Source organism: Oncorhynchus clarkii, chromosome 30 (assembly GCF_045791955.1).
Source record: "Oncorhynchus clarkii lewisi isolate Uvic-CL-2024 chromosome 30, UVic_Ocla_1.0, whole genome shotgun sequence".
NCBI lineage: Eukaryota > Metazoa > Chordata > Actinopteri > Salmoniformes > Salmonidae > Oncorhynchus > Oncorhynchus clarkii.
In genome coordinates this window covers 890,092-910,625 of record NC_092176.1, presented here as the reverse complement: position 1 = coordinate 910,625, position 20,534 = coordinate 890,092, and the positions used below count along the sequence as shown (strand labels likewise).

Sequence of the window (20,534 nt, the reverse complement as noted above, 5' to 3'; positions counted from 1 at the left end):
ATCCATCTTCCCATCAATTTGAACCATCTTCCCTGTCCCTGCTGAAGATAAGCAGGCCCAAACCATGATGCTGCCACCACCATGTTTGACAGTGGGGATGGTGTGTTCAGCTATGTTGCTTTTACGCCAAACATAACGTTTTGCATTGTTGCCAAAAAGTTCAATTTTGGTTTCATCTGACCAGAGCACCTTCTTCCACATGTTTGGTGTGTCTCCCAGGTGGCTTGTGGCAAACTTTAAACGACACTTTTTATGGATATCTTTAAGAAATGGCTTTCTTCTTGCCACTCTTCCATAAAGGCCAGATTTGTGCAATATTGTTGTCCTATGGACAGAGTCTCCCACCTCAGCTGTAGATCTCTGCAGTTCATCCAGAGTGATCATGGGCCTCTTGGCTGCATCTCTGATCAGTCTTCTCCTTGTATGAGCTGAAAGTTTAGAGGGACGGCCAGGTCTTGGTAGATTTGCAGTGGTCTGATACTCCTTCCATTTCAATATTATCGCTTGCACAGTGTTCCTTGGGATGTTTAAAGCTTGGGAATTCTTTTTGTATCCAAATCCGGCTTTAAACTTCTTAACAACAGTATCTCGGACCTGCCTGGTGTGTTCCTTGTTCTTCATGATGCTCTCTGCGCTTTTGACGGACCTCTGAGACTATCACAGTGCAAGTGCATTTATACGGAGACTTGATTACACACAGGTGGATTGTATTTATCATCATTAGTCATTTAGGTCAACATTGGATCATTCAGAGATCCTCACTGAACTTCTGGAGAGAGGTTGCTGCACTGAAAGTAAAGGGGCTGAATAATTTTGCACGCCCAATTTTTCAGTTTTTGATTTGTTAAAAAAGTTTGAAATATCCAATAAATGTCGTTCCAATTCATGATTGTGTCCCACTTGTTGTTGATTCTTCACAAAAAAATACAGTTTTATATCTTTATGTTTGAAGCCTGAAATGTGGCAAAAGGTCGCAAAGTTCAAGGGGGCCGAATACTTTCGCAAGGCACTGTATAAATAAAATTTAAAAAATTAAATAAAAAAAAAAAAATATATATATATATATATATATATATATATATTTATATATATATATATATTTATTTTTTTTTAAATTTTATTTATTATTACATATATTTTTGCTAGAAAGGAAAAGTAGAGCTCAAAACAGGTATTCCTCTGCTCCACCTGCCCTGAATGACGGGTCGCCACTGGATGTAATCGTTATTATATTAAGTGGTATTCACTCCTTATTAATGGCAAATGGCTGCATTCTTGTTCATATTTTTTCCCAGTTGTTTATGAATAAGCTTTCCATCATATTCCATCACTTTTTGCCACTAGTAGATGTGTGTACGCATGCTCTAACGTTTGCTGGGAGGTGAGCACATTCCCATGTCAAGTACATTTTTTATAAATGCCAACTTTGCGTGAAAAATGTGCGTGCGACAGTTTGGGGTATATTTTGTACATACTGTACACAAATAAATGACGCCCCAGGTGATCTGCTTCTGCGGCGCATGCGCGGGTGTCATGCGACTACAGCTCTAAGCGCAGCGGTATAGAGACTGTTCTCTCCCCCGACGTCGGCTACCAAACAACACCATGGAGGCTTCGATGAAGATGCAATGTGAAAATGGAATGATTTTCACTTGTCATTTATTCAGTAATGTAACTGCAGTTTATGAATTTAACCTATACTATATCGGACTGTCGTTGTATAGAATATAAATATATTTTTGAGAGAGAATCTGATCAACGGGGATGCCTGGCGCAGCAAACGGACCGCTATGATTAGAATATTGGGCATGGATTGGATTGCTGTGTTCTATCCTATTTACCTTGTTCCTTATCATTCTGTTATCATGCTGGACCTGACTAGGCATGTTAAAAAGTGTGAATTTGCAGTGCTTGCCACAAGGAAATGTTCAGCATTTTGTTTTTGAGAAAATGTGAAAGGTAACAGTGGAATGATCATGAGCGACTGTCGACAAACACCTCTTCAGTATATGTTTCTTAAAGATAATATTATTTTCGCTATGCTCTTTTGCGCAGGCGTGCTCGCCGGGACGCTGTCACTGCACTTCACAACATTCTTGCGTGATGTAGCCTATAGGAATGTGAAGAAAACGGAGCAATAAAATGCATCGACAAAATGGTCTTGCTTCGCCGAAAGGATTTATTAGTGATCCTTAAAATACATTGTGCCAACGAAGAATGTCAGAGACATCAAATGCAGAATCTTCTGAAGGAGTAGTCTCCAAAGTGAAAGTAAAAAAGCAGATCAAGACAATCATGAAGGATTTGGAGAGCATCCTGGGAGACTTGAGGGATGTGGCCAAAGAGCTCAAAGAGGTTAGTGGAATAGGTTTCCTTATGTCTGGCTTAGGTGGCTTTTAGGCTGTTTGAGATGAACATACATTGTTTCTTTATGTCATGCTGGTATGGTTAGGCTATTGTTTTTCTGTTGATGGGGAGCAAAACAAGCTTGTTCTATAATAAACATCTGAAGGCTCATATATAAATAATTAAGTCCAGGGCCTACAAACATTGCATTGGCCTATCATATGTGACAATATATCTTATCAGTGAACATGAAATATATTTAGGACAGGTTGTCTCTACGGAGGATGACAACGTAGCTGCGCCTTGTTGCGCATGCTTTGATTTAAGCTCACAAATTAATCATGATTAATTGTTCATCTTGAAGTTCCCCGGAATGGTGTTGCATTTCATTTCATCATCGTAACACAGTCTAGCCTAGGCCTACTGTTTCCATGAGATTTGTCTCCTGCCAAATTATACAGCAGCTCATCAGCACCTTTTTACAATATCCGAGTTTTGTCAGTGCTGTCATTGGGTCCAAGTTATTTAAGCTGAATAACAATTGCAATTTTACTGCATTTATTCATTCATCTCACGCTTTCTTTGTTTTCTTTTAAATTCCACACATTGATCATAATAATCCTTGTTGGCTACCATCTTCCATAACCCGCAGTCTAACGTGCTTTGACATGTGGATGTTGTCAACCTATATGCTTTTGTAAGAACAGAGCTGTCCAGCCTGCTGAGGCTGAAATACTCATTCCTATCTGACAGGTTGTCACTTGGATAAGACCTACTTACAAGATTTTTCTTACATCCTGTATTAAAATGGATATACGGCACACGTGTCCTCTGAAATAATAGTCCTCTTTCAACCGTTTCAACGAGTATTTGAATGGAATAGTAGCAGGGTCAGTGTGTTCTATTCAGGGAAGCATACACAATCTGTCAGTCTAACAACACTGCTAAAAAAACCAACCTAGAGGGTTGTCAATATCAAAGCCAATATTTCAGTAAATCCCATTCTACTGCAACTCACACACTATACTGGCTGGATTCAAGTCTATGTTTAAGGGGAGCTGAACCCAGATGCTTGGCACGGAGAGAGAATCAACATGCCCTACAGCATGTGGCACTGGATACTGCGACTCTTTTTTTTTTTGTGGCCCACTAAATGATCAATTTATGACTGTGCATGGAGATTTCACTCTAAATGAGCTTTTCGCACCAGCCTCAGTTTAACATTTCATGAAATTTAGATATGCGGATATTACTTCAATATTACTTCAATGTCATGGTTTGGCAAAGTATTGGCTGCCACTGTAATGTGAGTAGTAAAATGTTTTAATGATATGTAAATCATCTCCATAGGTCTTAATAGGTATTATGTCAGTTATGGATTACAAAGTCATTTCAGACTATCCCTAATAGTTTTGAACATTGTGTCTTTTGATGCATGCATCTCAGTAATAAGGGTTGATTTCTAGTCAGAATTAGTAAAGATACCTAAGGGAAGATGAAGTTATTCACTACGAAGAGATGTCTTTGCAATTTTCACTGACTATGTATATTATTATCATCACCTCAACCATGAATGTATGGAAGGCAGAGTATGTGCTTTCAGCTATTTCAATTTAATATGTCCACTATGTGTAAGTGCATACACACAGAATTAATTATTATCTAAACAAGTTAGTACTGCTAATTCATAGCCAGAGGGTTCCACTTCTGAGTCTGAATACAATTTGGTGGGTTGTGTGGGTAGTTTCCCCTTACCTTACAAATACATAATGAATCAGACAATATTGTTGTGTTGCAAGTGAATCTGGCTTGAGATTACAAAATGTTAAAAGTTATTATAATAATGTATTATTTTAATAGCCAGGTTGCACATCAACAAGTGCTTCATACAGTAACATTTTGGCTGCTGCTGTATTTTGTACTCTAATAGTCTGTTACTTTGATGTCTGTCAAGCTAAATATAAGTACTGTCCATGATAGCTCTTTTTCCTTTCTACTGGTGCAGGTTGTGCATGAGATCGACTCCCTCACGTGTGACCTACAGCTGGAGGAGGCGATGACGGACAGTTCCAAGACAGACACCCTGAACAGCAGCTGTAGCAGCAGCACCACCACAGCCTCCAGCATTGACAAGATCAAGATCTACCCTGACGACGCTATCTTTAGGCCCCCGTCTGTCATCCCTGCTGTCCTGACTGTGCTGAAGAAGCCCCACCCTCCTCTGCCGCCTCCCAGGCTGACATCTATCAAAGCGGAGGAGAACAACAAGAATCCTCCATCAGGGAACCTACTAGCCAAGGCTAATGGGACTCTTATGCGCAATGAAGTTTTCACAGGGAAGCCAAACAGAGACTTATTGTACTGCATCTCAAATAGTATTCCAGAGAAAGGACGTACACCCATGCCTTTGCTACGGCATGAAGAGAGCAAATGCCACCAGGCCACCAGGGAGCGGGTCCGATTCAGTGAAAAGGTCCAGTATCACGGGTACTGCCCTGACTGTGACCTGCAATATGACGTCAATAACACAGATATACACTTACAGACAGAATTGACTGAAGAAATGAGCCATGTCCATCAGTGTTCCTCCTCCTCACCACCACCCCAGCTCCTGTTGGAAAATGGCGGCCTCAGCGTCAGCCATAGTTTCCCTCCTGCAAACTTGCCTTGTGTGCCTCATACTAACCCTTCCTTGAAACCACAGAAAACCATCCTCCGAAAATCAACCACCACAACGGTTTGAAAATCAACCACCACAACGGTTTGATGTTAATCGCCCTTAATTAAACATTTCAAAATTATAGTGTTCTATTTCTATTTTACGAGCTTTCTACTCCAGTCAAACGTGGATTAATCTAAACAATGAGAGAGAAAAAATTACTATGCACAAGGAGAGAATGAATGGTGAGTGAGTGCCAACCGACAACTGTCCTTGGAGTGTAAGGGGGTTTGGCAGGGTTGGGTTGAGAGTAGTGAATTTAAATTGACTCATATTTTTGAAGCGATTCAGGAAACAGGAAGCTGTGTTAGAACATGTTATTAATTTATGCTTTAGGTTAAACAAGAAACCTAGCTTTCCTCAAATCCGTCCGCTGCCCAACACACTTTCTGACAGTATGGCAATGAGGTCATACCTTTTCTCACTCAATATCGCTCCACTCTCACACTTCACTTGAAGGATACAAATACTGAGCTTTATTGTATGCGCAATTTTTTTTGTTAATTGGCCACAAAATCAACATTTTGCAATAGTCATCTCAGTCTCTGGATTTAAACCCCATTGACAACCTATGGTTTGAATTGAATAGGACCATCCATATGAGCAGATGAAAGATATCAAGGATCTGGAAAGATTCTCTATGGAGGAATGGTCTAGAAAGCTTTCTAACGTGTTCTCCAATCTCATAAAACATTTTAGAAAAAGGCTGTGTCGTTATCCTTGTAAGGGGAGGGTGCCTAGAGAATTATAAACAGGAGTGCCAATACATTATGACCCCTATCTTTTTGAGATTTGTTTTTATTTCTTGTTCAACAAAATGTCTTTCTGAGCAATTGTATTCGTATATAAATACATACAATGCCTTCAGAAAGTATTCAAACCCCTCAACTTATTCCGCATTTTATTGTATTACAGCCTGAATTGAAAATGGTTAAACGAAGCAAACACATGTCCACCCAGCTACACACAATACCCCCATACTGACAAAGTGAAAACATGTTCTTAGAAATCTTTGGACATGTATAGAAAATAAAATACAGAAATCTCACTTACATAATAAGTATTCACACCCCTGAGTCAATACATGTTAGAATCCCCTTTGGCAGCGATTACAGTTGTGATTCTTTCTGGGTTAGTCTCTACGGGCTTTGCACACCTGGATTGTACAATATTGGCCCATTTGTTCTTTTCAAAATTGTTCAAGCGCTGTCAAGTTGGTTGTTGATCATTGCTAGACAATCATTTTCAAGTCTTGCCATAGATTTTCAAGCAGATTTAAGTCAAAACTGTAACTCGACCACTGTCTCCTTGGTAAGCAACTCCAATGTAGATTTGGCCTTATGTTTTAGATAATTATCCTGCTGAAAGGTGAATTCACCTCCCAGTATCTGGTGGAAAGCAGACGGAACCAGGTTTTCCTCTGGGATTTTGCAAGTGCTTAGCTCCATTCCATTAAGTTTTGTTTATTGTGAAAAACTCCCCAGTCCTTAACAGTGACAAGCATGACACAGCCACCACTATGCTTGACAATATGGAGAGTGGTAGTCAGTAATGTGTTGTATTGGATTTGCCCCAAACATAACACTTTGTATTCAGAACAAAAAGTTTGATTTGCCACATTTTTTGCAGTACTATTTTAGTGCCTTGTTGCAAACATGATGCATGTTTTGGAATATTTTTATTCTATACAGGCTTCCTTCTTTTCACTCTGTCAATTAGGTTAGCATTGTGGAGTAACTACAATGTTGTCGATCTATCCTCAGTTTTCTCCTATCACCATTAAACTCTGTAACTGTTTTAAAGTCACAATTGGCCTCATTGTGAAATACATAAGTGGTTTGCAACTGAGTTAGGAAGGATGTCTGTATATTTGTAGTGACTGGGTATATTGATACTCTCCAAAGTGTAATGAATAACTTCACCGTGCTCAAAGGGATATTCAATGTATTTTTTTACCCATCTACCAATAGATGCCCTTCTTTGCGAGGCATTGGATAACCTACTTGGTCTTTGTGGTTGAATCTGTATAGGTGTTGAATACTTGACTCAGGACATTTCATTTTTTCATTTTTAATTCATTTGTAAAAATGTAATTTTGCTTTGACATTATGGGGTATTGTAGGCCAGTGACAAAAATCTAAATTAAATCTATTTAATATTCAACACAAAAAAAAAAGTAAAAAGTCAAGGGGTGTGAATACTTTCTGAAGGCACTATAGCTCAGTTTTTGTATAATTAATTTTATACAGTCTTTTTTGCTCATCTTTATCAAGGCTGCCAATAATTAGGGACCTGACTGTGTATAACCATTCATCAGATGTTGGTATTTTGGTCTTAATTGAATAGAACTGTAGTCAAACAGTCATACCCATGTGTGTATGTGGTAGGGCTTTACTATGTCATTATGCCATTCAAAAACGTATGAAAGGGTATGAATTCAAAGACATTTAGAACCTAAAATGGTTATTTTACCCTTTCCACAGAGGGTTCTACAGGGAACCCGAAAGGGTTCTACCTGAAACCAAAAATGGTTCTCCTATGGGGACAGCCAAAGAACCCTTTTGGAATGAATGAAATTAGGCATACCCTGGAGGTGGATGGAAATAGGGCTACCTCCTACTAGCAAGGCTTCTAATGAGCAGGACTAGGCTATTACTGTGCTGTTAGCAATCTTTCATACTGCCTTTGTACCATCATAAATGTTGACAATGCTCTAAAACCAACATGGACAAGCAGCGTGTGTTTGAAATGTGTGTGTGTGTGAACAAAGACAAAAGGTGGGGCATGACATTTTATGTTGATGTGACTCAATGCATGATCTCTTTGCTCTAATGGACAAGCTTACTAACTGCGTTCACCATTTAGATAAGGATTTGTGCTTATTCAAGCATTTAAAAAATTAGGAATGCCATGAAGGACATAGCAATGTCAGCCCCGCAGGCTTGTGCGCCTGGTCACATTGATGAGATTAGTAGAAACATTTTATTCTAGAGAAATCAATGTATTTACCTTCATCAAGAAGTACAGTGCTATTGAAAACTAAATAGGCATACCTGTAACACAATTACAGTACTGTAGTGCCAATCAACAATTACCTATCATATTCTGCCATATGTAGGCTGCTACTACAGTGCTAGACTAAAATTGTTAATATACTCATCATGTATCAATGGGCTATGTCTTTCTTTGCTTCCTCAATCAAAATAAGATGAAAAGACATTAAACAAAATGAAATGTGAAATATGGCAAGACAAATAATACAGTTTTGTGCCAGAGGCTTTCCATCTATAATGGAGATCTCAAAAGGTCATTACGATACAAAAGAGTGCTGCACTACATTATCAAACATCAGAGTGCTAACAATACATCTTGCACGTTAGGTATGGATGCTCTGTTAGATTAGTCCCCCTACTACCATATTTCACATAGGAATGGTGGAAAGGCAATGTCCTCTTGCAGTCGTTTGTGTGTTTGTGAGCGAGAGAGCGAGAGCATGAGTTTGAGAAATGTTGTTGTGAAGCAAACTTAATCAGAGATTATTATGCCCCTTTGCAGACTATTAAAAGCAGAGGCATCAGCTGCATCTCCTTTTTTTAAGGGAAAACAATATTACAATTTGGACTTGTTTATCACAGCTATGGTGACACAGCTGTCCAGATATACACTCACGAATTTGTCAAGTGTAAGAATTGACCAAGAGGCTATGAGGAATGTATGAAACCACACACGTTTAGGAAATACAGTTAGGCCTTTTATGTCACCCCAAAACTTTGTCAGCCCAATCTTCAATCCAAGTACAAAGCATTCAAGTTGACCAACATCTGTGAGTTACAAACTGTTAGGTTCCAACAACATACAGGATTATTGATGTTGGCTATTATTCTGTTGCTGCATGCGCATGTTTTATAAGAGAATGTTCTATTTTGTTCACTCTTTTGCGATTAGATGAAAAAAAAAGGTGTAAAATGCAGCCCCGAATGCTCGGAAAGGAATTGTGCAACAATTTCTAAAAAAAGAAATATTTGAATTGTGGTCATGTTCTTTTTTAATCTGTTCATTCCCATAGCTGCGGCTGTTTATGCAAGTTCAATTGCATTTCCCTCTTATTGTCAGAATGCTCATATGCATGTTTTCCTTGTTTCCCCTGCAGGTCCTTCTGGTTAAGAGTGGAAACAACCTTCACTGACATTAAGCTGATCAACTTCAGTTCAGCATACAGTCACTGAGAACGATGCTCCCTACCTTTGACAGAACATCCCCCAGAACCCCCGAGCCATGGCCAAATAATTCATCCTCACAGAGAGAGAACATTGGAAGTCCTCAAGGCATAGTCTTACTCACAGAGAAATATGGCAGAAGTTTAAATGTAATGGAAAAATAAGATGAAAACATTTTGTCCAAGTGGTAACTGGTTCATTTACAACTGAAATTAAGATTTTCTGTTTAGTCATAGGTTAAACTGATGTCCCCAGCATTTGGAGAACTCTTCCAGGTGGAAGTCTACTCAGTCTCAACTTCTGTTGAGAGGGCAAGAGAGAGAGAGAGCGCGAGCGAGAGAGGAAAAAAAACATGATCAATATTTTAAAGCCATAATTTGAACAAGAAAAGACCCACTCAGTTACAGTTTTTTGCTCTGTGAATTGTGCTATATTTGCCTTGAAAATAACATATTTGACATAAACATCCAGTGAAATCTGGTAATCTGCAGTGACTGCTCTGAAGATAGAAGCCGCAACATGGTCCTCTAACATCTATACTGTAGTAGGGTGTGAAAAACATACAGTAAATGTGTCCTTTTGCAAATCCAACATACAATATGAGGCAAGTTGAATGGCTCAAAAATTGTAATGGAGGCTGGTCACTCATTTGTGTTCAGAATATGTTGTGTATATTGAAATCTATGTTCAATGTCATGCAAGTTACTTGTAAAGATATGGCATACAGCTTTAAACAACTCTCAAAGACAGAATCATTTGCATCAAATTGTATTTGTATATATTTAGAGTAATTTTCTACAGAGATTTTAACAGAAATTCTAATATTTTTTATATTCCATGGGATGAGAGTAGTATTTTGAAGAAGACTGTCATACTTTTGAAATACATTTATCTCTGCAGGGCATATGTGGAAATTATATTTCTATAGTGAAAGAGTATTTATATAGATTTTTAAAAACATGTTATCGTTATGTTTTAGGGGTGTAAAAAAAAAAGTGTAGCACATGAAAGCAAACTAGATTAAACCAAATACAGTACATTGTTGTGCTCAGAGGAAGCATGATGCTGAATGAATGCACGACTGATTCTTCCTCCACCTCATCCTGTCATCACTGTGGTCTCCTATGCATTTACTGGAGAGGCTGTTGAGACATGCTGCCCCTTCCACAAACTGGAGTGCACCTCACTTTTGCCCACCCTTAGCTGATGTGGACTTTGTGACTGTGTGTCCTTGTCTCTCTGGACCACTAATGACTTTGCTTTGAAGAGGATGGACAAAACAAACTTTGTCAATGACGTGTCGGGAAAACAATGTATATGTCCACATCTTTATGAATAATTTGCACTTTGCACTTATGTTAGTCTTTAAACTTTGTGGACTTTAATACGTGAATTACAGAATAATTTCAAGTATGTGTGTTTATTGTGTTGATTTGACATTTCAATGCCTGCTTTTAAAGCTTTTTGAAAGGTCAATGACCTACAGTATATCATCCTCTATAGGTCAAATGAAAAAGGAACTATTACTGCAAGCTACTACAATGTCATTATCTCACTGTCAGTGTTCACTTTCTAGAAGTGTAAAAGGAGAGATGCTCTGGGAAACCCAATTCCAAGTGAGCAAACATAAGAGGCAAAAGGAAGAAAAACAGAATAGATATTTAGTATTGCATGAACCATGAGCTTGTGTGATCCATCTACTGTCCCAAGTAGACCTTCAATGTAACTTCCAATGTATAGCCCGTGAATCTGCACGGACCCGGGTCTCACTAATGAATTCGTACCACACCAATCTTAGTTGAATATTTATTTACTAAAAAGCTAAAATGATGATAAAAGATAGACAAAACACATTATAGGCTATTGATTAGAACTTAGTATAACAGGCCAACACACTGTGGCGCGTGTTACCCACAATGGGAATTTCAAAAGAGAGAGAAAAAAAAGTACACAAGAGAAATATACATTTGGGTGAATTTGTCAGCTATGCTATTCTAACCCTTGCCCCAAACTGCCACTCTTATGGGTCAGAATATAATGATGTAATTACGTGGGAATGATCTCAGAGGATTCTCTGAGTGGACCGTTCCGCTGTTCGATGACGCACTTCTCCTGCGCACCTCCCTGCTCGTCCTCCTGATGTCAGTGTCCTTTTCGGCTTAGGAGTCTGTTCCCTCACCCTTTTCTCTGGAAGGGGTCTTCTGAGGACAGACAGCTCTGTAGCTCAGAGCTCACAACATAGGAATGAAACCCTTTAGACGGTACCCCAGACAGGGCCAACCAGGCAGGATATAACCCCACCCACTTTGCCAAAGCACAGCCTCCACACCACCCGAGGGATATTAACAGACAACCAACTTACAACTCTGAGACCAGACTGAGTATAGCCCCTGAATACCCCCTCCACCTCACCTCATGAGCCCGATGGGGCACAAAACCAAACAGGAAGATTACGTCTGTGACTCAACCCACTCAAGTGACGCACCCCTCCTAGGGATGGCATGGGAGAGCACTAGTAAGCCAGTGACTCAGACTCCGTAATGGGGTCAGAGGCAGAGTCCCAGTGGGAGCCTTCCAGGCAGAGACAGCAAGGGCAGTTCGTCGCTGCAGTGCCCTGCCGTTCACCTTCGCACCCCTGGGCCAGACTACACTCAATCATAGGACCTACTGAAGAGACGAGTCTTCAGTAAGGACTTAAAGGTCGAGACCGAGTCTGCGTCTCTCACATGGATAGGCAGATCATGCCCTGCCTCCAGCTGTTTGCTTAGAAAGTCTAAGGACAATAAGGAGGCCTGCGTCTTGTGACCGTAGCTTACGTGTAGGTATGGACGGCAGGACCAAGTCGGAGAGATGGGTAGGAGCGAGCCTATGTAATGCTTTGTAGGTTTGCAGTAAAACTTTGAAATCAGCCCTAGCCTTTAACAGGAAGCCAATGCAGTGAGGCTAGCACTGGAGTAATATGATCAAATTTTGGGGTTCTAGTCAGGATTCTAGCTACAAAGTAGCCTATGCTTTCCTGGCAGAATATCATGATTCTTAGCATCAATCCAGTGGCCATTTGTTTTGCAAACTCATCTCATGTGCGCTACAGAAACACAGCTAACCGAACAGTGCAACGTGCCTGCACACTTGAATTAAATGGTAACTACTAAAAAAATCTACATTTCTTGTTTTTTTTTTGCAGACCTCAAAAGTGGTCTTGTGATGTGATTCAAAACCTGTTTGGGATAGGGGGCGGTATTTTCATGTCCGGATGAAATTGTGCCCAAAGCAAACTGCCTGCTACTCAGGCCCAGAAGCTAGGATATGCATATAATTGGTAGATTTGGATAGAAACACTAAAGTTTCTAAAACTGTTAAAATTATGTCTGTGTATAAACATAACTTATTTGGCAGGCGAAACCCCGAGGACAAACCATCCAGGAAATGTTTTTTTGAGGTGACTGTTTTCAATTGCTTTTCTATGGGAATCTAGATTTCTGAGGCATCTGGTTGCAGTTCCTAGGGGCTTCCACTAGATGTCAACAGTCTTTAGAAAGTGGTTGATGATTTTCTTTTGAGTAATGAAGAAGTATGGCTGTTCAGAATGAGTGTCGAGTCTAGTGTACTCGTGTTTGGGGCGCGCGACCTAGCGCTTGCTCCACTTTCATTTTATCCGCTATTGAACACGGTTTATTCCTTCTTAAATTTTATCGATTATTTAAGTTTTAAAATACCTAAAGTTGTTTGAAATGTTTGGACCAAGATTACAGGGAATTTATTAGATAATGTGTAGTCAGGTTGGGCGAGTTGGAACCAGTATTTTTCTGAATCAAACGCGCCAAATAAATTGACATTTTGGGGATAAAATGACGGAATTAAACGAACAAAAGGACCATTTGTGATGTTTATTTGAGATATTAGAGTACCAACAGAAGAAGATCTTCAAAGTTAAGGCATTAATTATATCGTTATTTCTGAGTTTTGTGTTGCGCCTGGCGGGTTGAAATATGATTGTCATGTGTTTGTTTGATGGGGTGCAGTCCTCAGATAATAGCATGGTTTACTTTCACCGTAAAGCCTTTTTGAAATATGACAGGGTGGCTGGATTAACAAGAAGTTAAGCTGTATTTTGGTGTATTGCACTTGTGATTTTATGAAAGTAAAATTTTCTAAAAATGCATCATGAATTTTGCATTCTGCAATTTCACCAGATGTTGTCGAAACGTTCCGCTAGCGGAACCCCTAGCAGTAAAAGGTTTTAAGCATTGTTATGAACTTGTTGATTTGAGAGCAAAAGTTTGGAACCACCAAGACTCTTCCTAGAGCTGGCCGCCCGGCCAAACTCAGAAATCGAGGGAGGAAGAGCCTTGGTCAGGGAGGTGACCAAGAACCCAATGGTAACTCTGACAGAGCTCCAAAGTTCCTCTGTGGAGATGGGAGAGCCTTCCAGAAGGACAACCATCTCTGCATCACTCCACCAATCAGGCCTTTATGGTAGAGTGGCCAGAGGGAAGCCCCTCCTCAGTAAAAGGCATATGACAGCCCGCTTGGAGTATGCCAAAAGGCACCTAAAGGACTCTCAGACCATGAGAAACAAGATTCTCTGGTCTGATAAAATCAATATTTAACTCTTTGGCCTGAGTGCCAAGCGTCACGTCTGGAGGAAAGCTGGCACCATCACTATGGTGAAGCATGGTCATGGCAACATCATGCTGTGGGGATGTTTTTCAGCGGCAGGGACTGGGAGACTAGGAAGGATCGAAAGATGAGCAGAGCGAAGTACAGACGGATTCTTGACGAAAATCTTCTCCAGAGCAATCAGGATGTAGTGGATTAAGATGAATCCAATTCAAAAAAACATATCTTTTAACTGACAGATTTTATGTTTTTTATTTTTTATTATGCTAATTAGAATTCCGCGGGGGTGTGGACATCAACTTTAGTCTTATTTCAAACCAACTTGCATAAACCTGAAACGGACCCTTACCTTAAACCTAACCTTAACCAAACCCTTAACTCTGACCCTAACCCTTACCACATTTTTTCAAATAAATTCTGTCCTTATAGCCTTTTCCAATTGACACACTCCTCGAGCACTTATCCAGTTATTGGTCTTCGGATTAAGGAAGGAGACGAGAGGCCATTGACTTCCATTGAAACAGAAAAAAATTGGGAGTGGGATGTTGACCCCCAGAAGTCCAATGTCTCGTTTCCTCTTCTGTCTCTGGCTTCAACAACACTGCAAGGTATGATAAAAAACCCTGATGGACATGGGACAACTGTCATACCAAATTTAAAATAAATAAGATTTTTAATTACCAACGTAGCATAAAGTAGGCTACCCTGTTTTACAGTGAGCAAACTGCACTTTCTGAAGTTGGATAATTTTTACTGTCTGGACCAAAAACATTTAGCTATGCAGATAGTATGGGCAGCAAATTAAAGTTGTTGTGACCTTTGTCTTTTTTCTACTTTCCCTGATTGGATTGACTAGCTAACAATGGGGTGTATTCATTACGCTGATTATGTGCCTAGCATACTCCCTTAACTATCTACTACTAACAGTAGCTCTAACCATAACCATAACCCTTATTCTAACCCTAAACGTAACCATTGCCCTAGCCTTGTCCCTTACCCTAACCTTTATTCTAATTCAGCATAATCCCAAATGCGGTCCTGGGGACCCCAAGGTGTGCATGTTTGTTTTTTGCCGTAGCACTACACAGCTGATTCAAATAATCAAAGCTTGATGATTAGTTGATTATTTGAATCAGCTGTGTAGTTCTAGGGCAAAAAACAAAATGTGCACCCTTTGGGGTCCCCAGGACTGAGTTTGGAAACGCTAGTCTAATCTAAACTAAGCCAGCTAAACCAGGAAAGGTTAAGATAACATTATACCTGAAACATTCATGTGTGAGTCGAGAGTGTAGCTACAGTATACCTCCACTGCATATTGGGTGTTCTAGGCAACAACAAAAAAGCTGTGGTGTGAAATTATAATTTGTTTCTGAAATGACAGTAACATTTTGCAGTATACTATTTTCTGTTTCAACTCCAGCAGAAGGCGAGAAGAGGGATGTTGAATTCTGAGCTCCAAGGCTGTTGTTGTGAGGTTAAACTGGACTGTGAAGGATTCACTTACTGGATATGAGATAGACCTATGAGGATACCCCTCGTCTACATCCAGTCTTTGACACACCAATTGACTGGAAATGCTGTTAAATGTAAAAGCACATTTTTGCACTCTAGCCCTGTAGTAGCCTAATACTTAAAAAATGCATCACTGAAAAGACTTGTCTGAACATGTGAAAGTTACTGTATGTGGCAGAGCACTCGCCTTCACCTGCCCAATCATATTACGTCAATGTGATTAGTCTAAGTGGCTCTAGCTAGCAGAGACCGTTACAGTCACCTCTTGCATGACCCCAGGCATCTCGTAAACAAATCCAAATAATTCAAGACGTTGCACTACACTACTTGTAACCTACAAATGGGTAGATAGGGCGTTTGTTTACAGTAGTCTAATCCTAGACGCCTCTAAACCGTATTGTGAAAGATGTTTAGCTAAATAACTAATACATAATCTCATTGGTGAGTTTGACTAGTAACCAGATGCTGTATTGTACTTTTTACATTTTTATTATGGATTCCCCTGTGGAGGGAGAGTAATGAAGCTGAACGAATGTAGTGTGGCTCACTATGCCACCTGCGTCGCCGCCAGACATGATGGGCTTTCTGTTCAAGAAGGGGGAGTGGAACACAGCCTACCACAGGCGCTGGTTCATCCGGAAGGGCAACATGCTGTTCTACCTTGAGGAGTGTGAGAGCCAGGAACCCATCGGTGTCATCGTGTTGGAGTGCTGCACCGTGATGCTCTGCAAGTCAGCTGAAGAGCTCGCCTTCACCATCAAGGGGAACAGAAATGGGAACAGGGGGGGTGGAGCGATGTGGTCAGGCCTCCGCCTGTGCGGCCGCGCAGTGCGGGTGCGTCTCTCTCCTGAGTTTTGCTTCTCCACATGGTACAGAAAATAGGTTGCTGAACTGAGGGTGTAGTGGCTTCAGAGCTAGTTAGGCGCCCCTCCCTCCCACCTCACAGCCCAACATTAGAAAGGGTACTTGTCACCTCGCACAAATTGTTTCACCCCAAAATACCTTGATTTTAATGTCAGAGAGTGTGTCCTTGTAATTCCAAACACTGTCTTGGGGCAGTCTGGGAAGCTGGCTGGCTTGCTAAAAGCAGCACTTTCCTGGTAGTTTTAGCTGTCATGGGCCATTGGTAATATGATGTGTTGTCATAGGACTTTACTGTCACTTAATTTTATATAAGACTATTGTATTTCAAAGAAAAGCTTTGTATTTACATATTTCTAGTTATTTTTTTTATTTTTTTTATCTTAAACTACAATAGAATCAACTATTTTATCACGTTTTATATCATTGTTGTTTTCTACCATTTTTCTATACACAAAGGATGACTCCTGAATGTTACTGAATTGAGTATATCTGACAGATGATAGAAATCAGTATATCGGTATGTACAGTACCAGTCAAAAGTTTGGACACACACACATCAAGGGTTTTTCTTTATTTCACTATTTTCAACAAAATATAATTTATATTTGAGATTCACCCTTTGCCTTGATGACATCTTTGCACACTGTTGGCATTCATGAGGTGCCTGGAATGCATGTCAATGAACAGGTGTGCCTTGTTAAAAGTTAATTTGTGGAATTGCTTTCCTTATTGCGTTTGAGCCAATCAGTTGTGTTGTGACATGGTAGGGGTGGTATTGAGAAGATAGCCCAATTTGGTAAAAGACCAAGTCTGTATTATGGCAAGAACAGCTCAAATTACTTGAAGACATGAAGGTCAAGCAATCCAGAAAATTTCAAGCACTTTGAAAGTTTCTTCATGTGCAGTCGCAAAAACTATCAAGCGCTATGATGAAACTGAATCTTCTGAGGACCGCAACAGGAAAGGAAGACCCAGAGTTACCGCTGCTGCAAAGGATAAATTCATTAGAGTTAACTGCACCTCAGATTGCAGCCCAAATAAATGCTTCACAGAGTTCAAGTAACAGACACATCTCAACATCAAAAGTTCAGAGGACTGCATGATTTGCTTCAATTTTTTTTGGTTACCATGTAGTTTTCATAGTTTTGATGTCTTCACTATTATTCTACAATGTACAAAATAGTTACAAAAATTAAGAAAACCCCTGGAATTAGTAGGTGTGTCCAAACTTTTGACTGGTACTGTACTATGTTGAAAATATGCATTTTATGATGTTTTACCAGAAGTCTTGAAACGGGGACCATTGAAGAATGAACACGGTTTCATTAATTATTTCAACCACAATGATTATGCTCATGTTATGGATTATATATTTTGGAAATTGTTCTCTCTCTGCTTGCTTGTCTGTGCATTATGATTTTCCTCCCAAACATTGACGATTCGACACACAATATTGGTCCGTCTAATAATGACAGTGTACCCTCTGCCTTCATCTCTGTTTTTGCCAAAGCCACAACCCAGTGCAATTTTGTTAATTTGTGACATTTAGCCAGATTTAACGCAAAGTATTATCATTAGTACCTTTAAAAAATACATATACAGTGGGGCAAAAAAAGTATTTAGTAAGCCACCAATTGTGCAAGTTCTCCCACTTCAAAAGATGAGAGAGGCCTGTAATTTTCATCATAGGTACACTTCAACTATGACAGACATGATGAGAAAAAAAAAATCCAGAAAATCACATTGTAGGATGTTTAATGAATTTATTTGCAAATTATGGTGGAAAATAAGTATTTGGTCAATAACAAAAGTTTCTCAATTCTTTGTTGTATACCCTTTGTTGGCAATGACAGAGGTCAAACGTTTTCTGTAAGTCTTCACAAGGTTTTCACACACTGTTGCTGGTATTTTGGCCCATTCCTCCATGCAGACCTCCTCTAGAGCAGTGATGTTTTGGGGCTGTTGCTGGGCAACACGGACTTTCAACTCCCTCCAAAGATTTTCTATGGGGTTGAGATCTGGAGACTGGCTAGGCTGGCGAAGCCACTCCTTGTTGCCCGGGCAGTGTGTTTGGGATCATTGTCATGCTGAAAGACCCAGCCACGTTTCATCTTCAATGCCCTTGCTGATGGAAGGAGGTTTTCACTCAAAATCTCACGATACATGGCCCCATTCATTCTTTCCTTTACACGGATCAGTCGTCCTGGTCCCTTTGCAGAATAACAGCCCCAAAGCATGATGTTTCCACCCCCATGCTTCACAGTAGGTATGGTGTTCTTTGGATGCAACTCAGCATTCTTTGTCCTCCAAACATGACGAGTTGAGTTTTTACCAAAAAGTAATATTTTGGTTTCATCTGACCATATAACATTCTCCCAATCTTCTTCTGGGTCATCCAAATGCTCTCTAGCAAACTTCAGACGGGCCTGGACATGTACTGGCTTAAGCAGGGGGACACGTCTGGCACTGCAGGATTTGAGTCCCTGGCGGTGTAGTGTGTTACTGATGGTAGGCTTTGTTACTTTGGTCCCAACTCTCTGCAGGTCATTCACTAGGTCCCCCCGTGTGGTTCTGGGATTTTTTCTCGCCGTTCTTGTGATCATTTTGACCCCACGGGGTGAGATCTTGCGTGGAGCCCCAGATCGAGGGAGATTATCAGTGGTCTTGTATGTCTTCCATTTCCTAATAATTGCTTATTGAGTTATGCAGTTGATTTCTTCAAACCAAGCTGCTTACCTATTGCAGATTCAGTCTTCCCAGTCTGGTGCAGGTCTACAATTTTGTTTCTGGTGTCCTTTGACAGCTCTTTGGTCTTGGCCATAGTGGAGTTTGGAGTGTGACTGTTTGAGGTTGTGGACAGGTGTCTTTTATACTGATAACAAGTTCAAACAGGTGCCATTAATACAGGTAACAAGTGGAGGACAGAGGAGCCTCTTAAAGAAGAAGTTACAGGTCTGTGAGAGCCAGAAATCTTGCTTGTTTGTAGGTGACCAAATACTTATTTTCCACCATAATTTGCAAATAAATTCATTAAAAATCCTACAATGGGATTTTCTGGATTTCTTTCTTCTAATTTTGTCTGACATAGTTGAAGTGTACCTATGATGAAAATTACAGGCCTCTCTCATCTCATTTTTAAGTGGGAGAACTTGCACAATTGGTGGCTGACTAAATACTTTTTTTTTGTTTTTTTGTCATGTAGGACAAGGAATAACGAAACGATTTGTGACCTGGCTATACAATACTCTTGTATTGATTTCTTCTAGAGAAGGATGGACTGTGAGGCTGAAGGTGGTGATACAGATGTGATTATGACTAACCCTCATTGTTGCTGGGTGAAAGATGATCAGTTGTAATTTACTATTTTTTTTATTATTATTACATCAATTTCTCTGGCACTAGGAGATCATTTTTGTACTTACTGATTATATACCTAGTTAATTACATGATATTTGGAGTATGTCAAATTATCGGATGAGACATTGCAAATATCTGTTAAGGTCCCTCAATCGAGTATTACATTTCAAGCACAAATTCAACCACAAAGACCAGGGAGGTTTTTCAATGACTCGCAAAGAATTGCACCGATTGGTATATGTGTAAAAAAAAAAAAAAGCAGATGCTGAATGTCCATTTGAACATGGGGAAGTTATTAATTACACCCAGTCACTACAAAGATACAGGCATCCTTCCTAACTCAGTTGCTGGAGAGGAAGAAAACTGCTCAGGGACTTCACAATGAAGCCAATCGGGATTTTAAAACAGTTAAATAGTTTCATGGTTGTGATATGAGAACTGAGGATGGATCAACAGTATTGTAGTTACTCCACAAAACTAACCAACAGAGTGAAAAGAAGGAAGCCTGTATAGAATACATATATTCCAAAATCCTGTTTGTAACCAGGCACTTAGTGTCACGCCCTGGTCGAAGTATTTTGTGTTGATCTTCATGTATTGGGTCAGGCCAGGGTGTGGCATGGGGTTTTTGTATTGTGGTGTGTTTTGTCTTGGGGTTTTGGTGTGTATGTATTGGGATTGTAGCTAGTGGGGTGATCTAGCAAAGTCTATGGCTGTCTGGAGTGGTTCTCAATCAGAGGCAGGTGTTTATCGTTGTCTCTGATTGGGAACCATATTTAGGCAGCCATATTCTTTGAGTTTGTCGTGGGTGATTGTCCTTAGTGTCCTCTGTGTTAGTTTGCACCAGTTTAGGCTGTTTCGGTTTTCACATTACGTTTATTGTTTTTGTAAAGTTCGTG

At 40.0% G+C, this 20,534-nt stretch overlaps 1 protein-coding gene across 3 annotated transcripts; it reads left to right on the top strand.

Moving 5' to 3' along the window:
* Positions 1–1,570: 1,570 nt before the first annotated feature.
* Positions 1,571–10,695, top strand: LOC139390097 (protein Largen-like). 3 transcript variants are annotated; one of them, XM_071137245.1, is made up of 3 exons: positions 1,571–2,355; positions 4,352–5,107; positions 9,216–10,693. In XM_071137245.1, the coding sequence occupies exons 1-2, from the start codon at positions 2,218–2,220 to the stop codon at positions 5,087–5,089; spliced, it is 876 nt and encodes a 291-aa protein (XP_070993346.1). In that variant the 5' UTR covers positions 1,571–2,217; the 3' UTR covers positions 5,090–5,107; positions 9,216–10,693. The 3 variants fall into 3 exon arrangements, 2 of the variants coding, with proteins under 2 accessions (XP_070993346.1, XP_070993345.1); XR_011629464.1 differs by having other exon boundaries at positions 1,573–2,355; positions 4,352–5,250; positions 9,216–10,695; XM_071137244.1 differs by lacking the exon at positions 9,216–10,693 and having other exon boundaries at positions 2,076–2,355; positions 4,352–5,287.
* Positions 10,696–20,534: the final 9,839 nt, after the last annotated feature.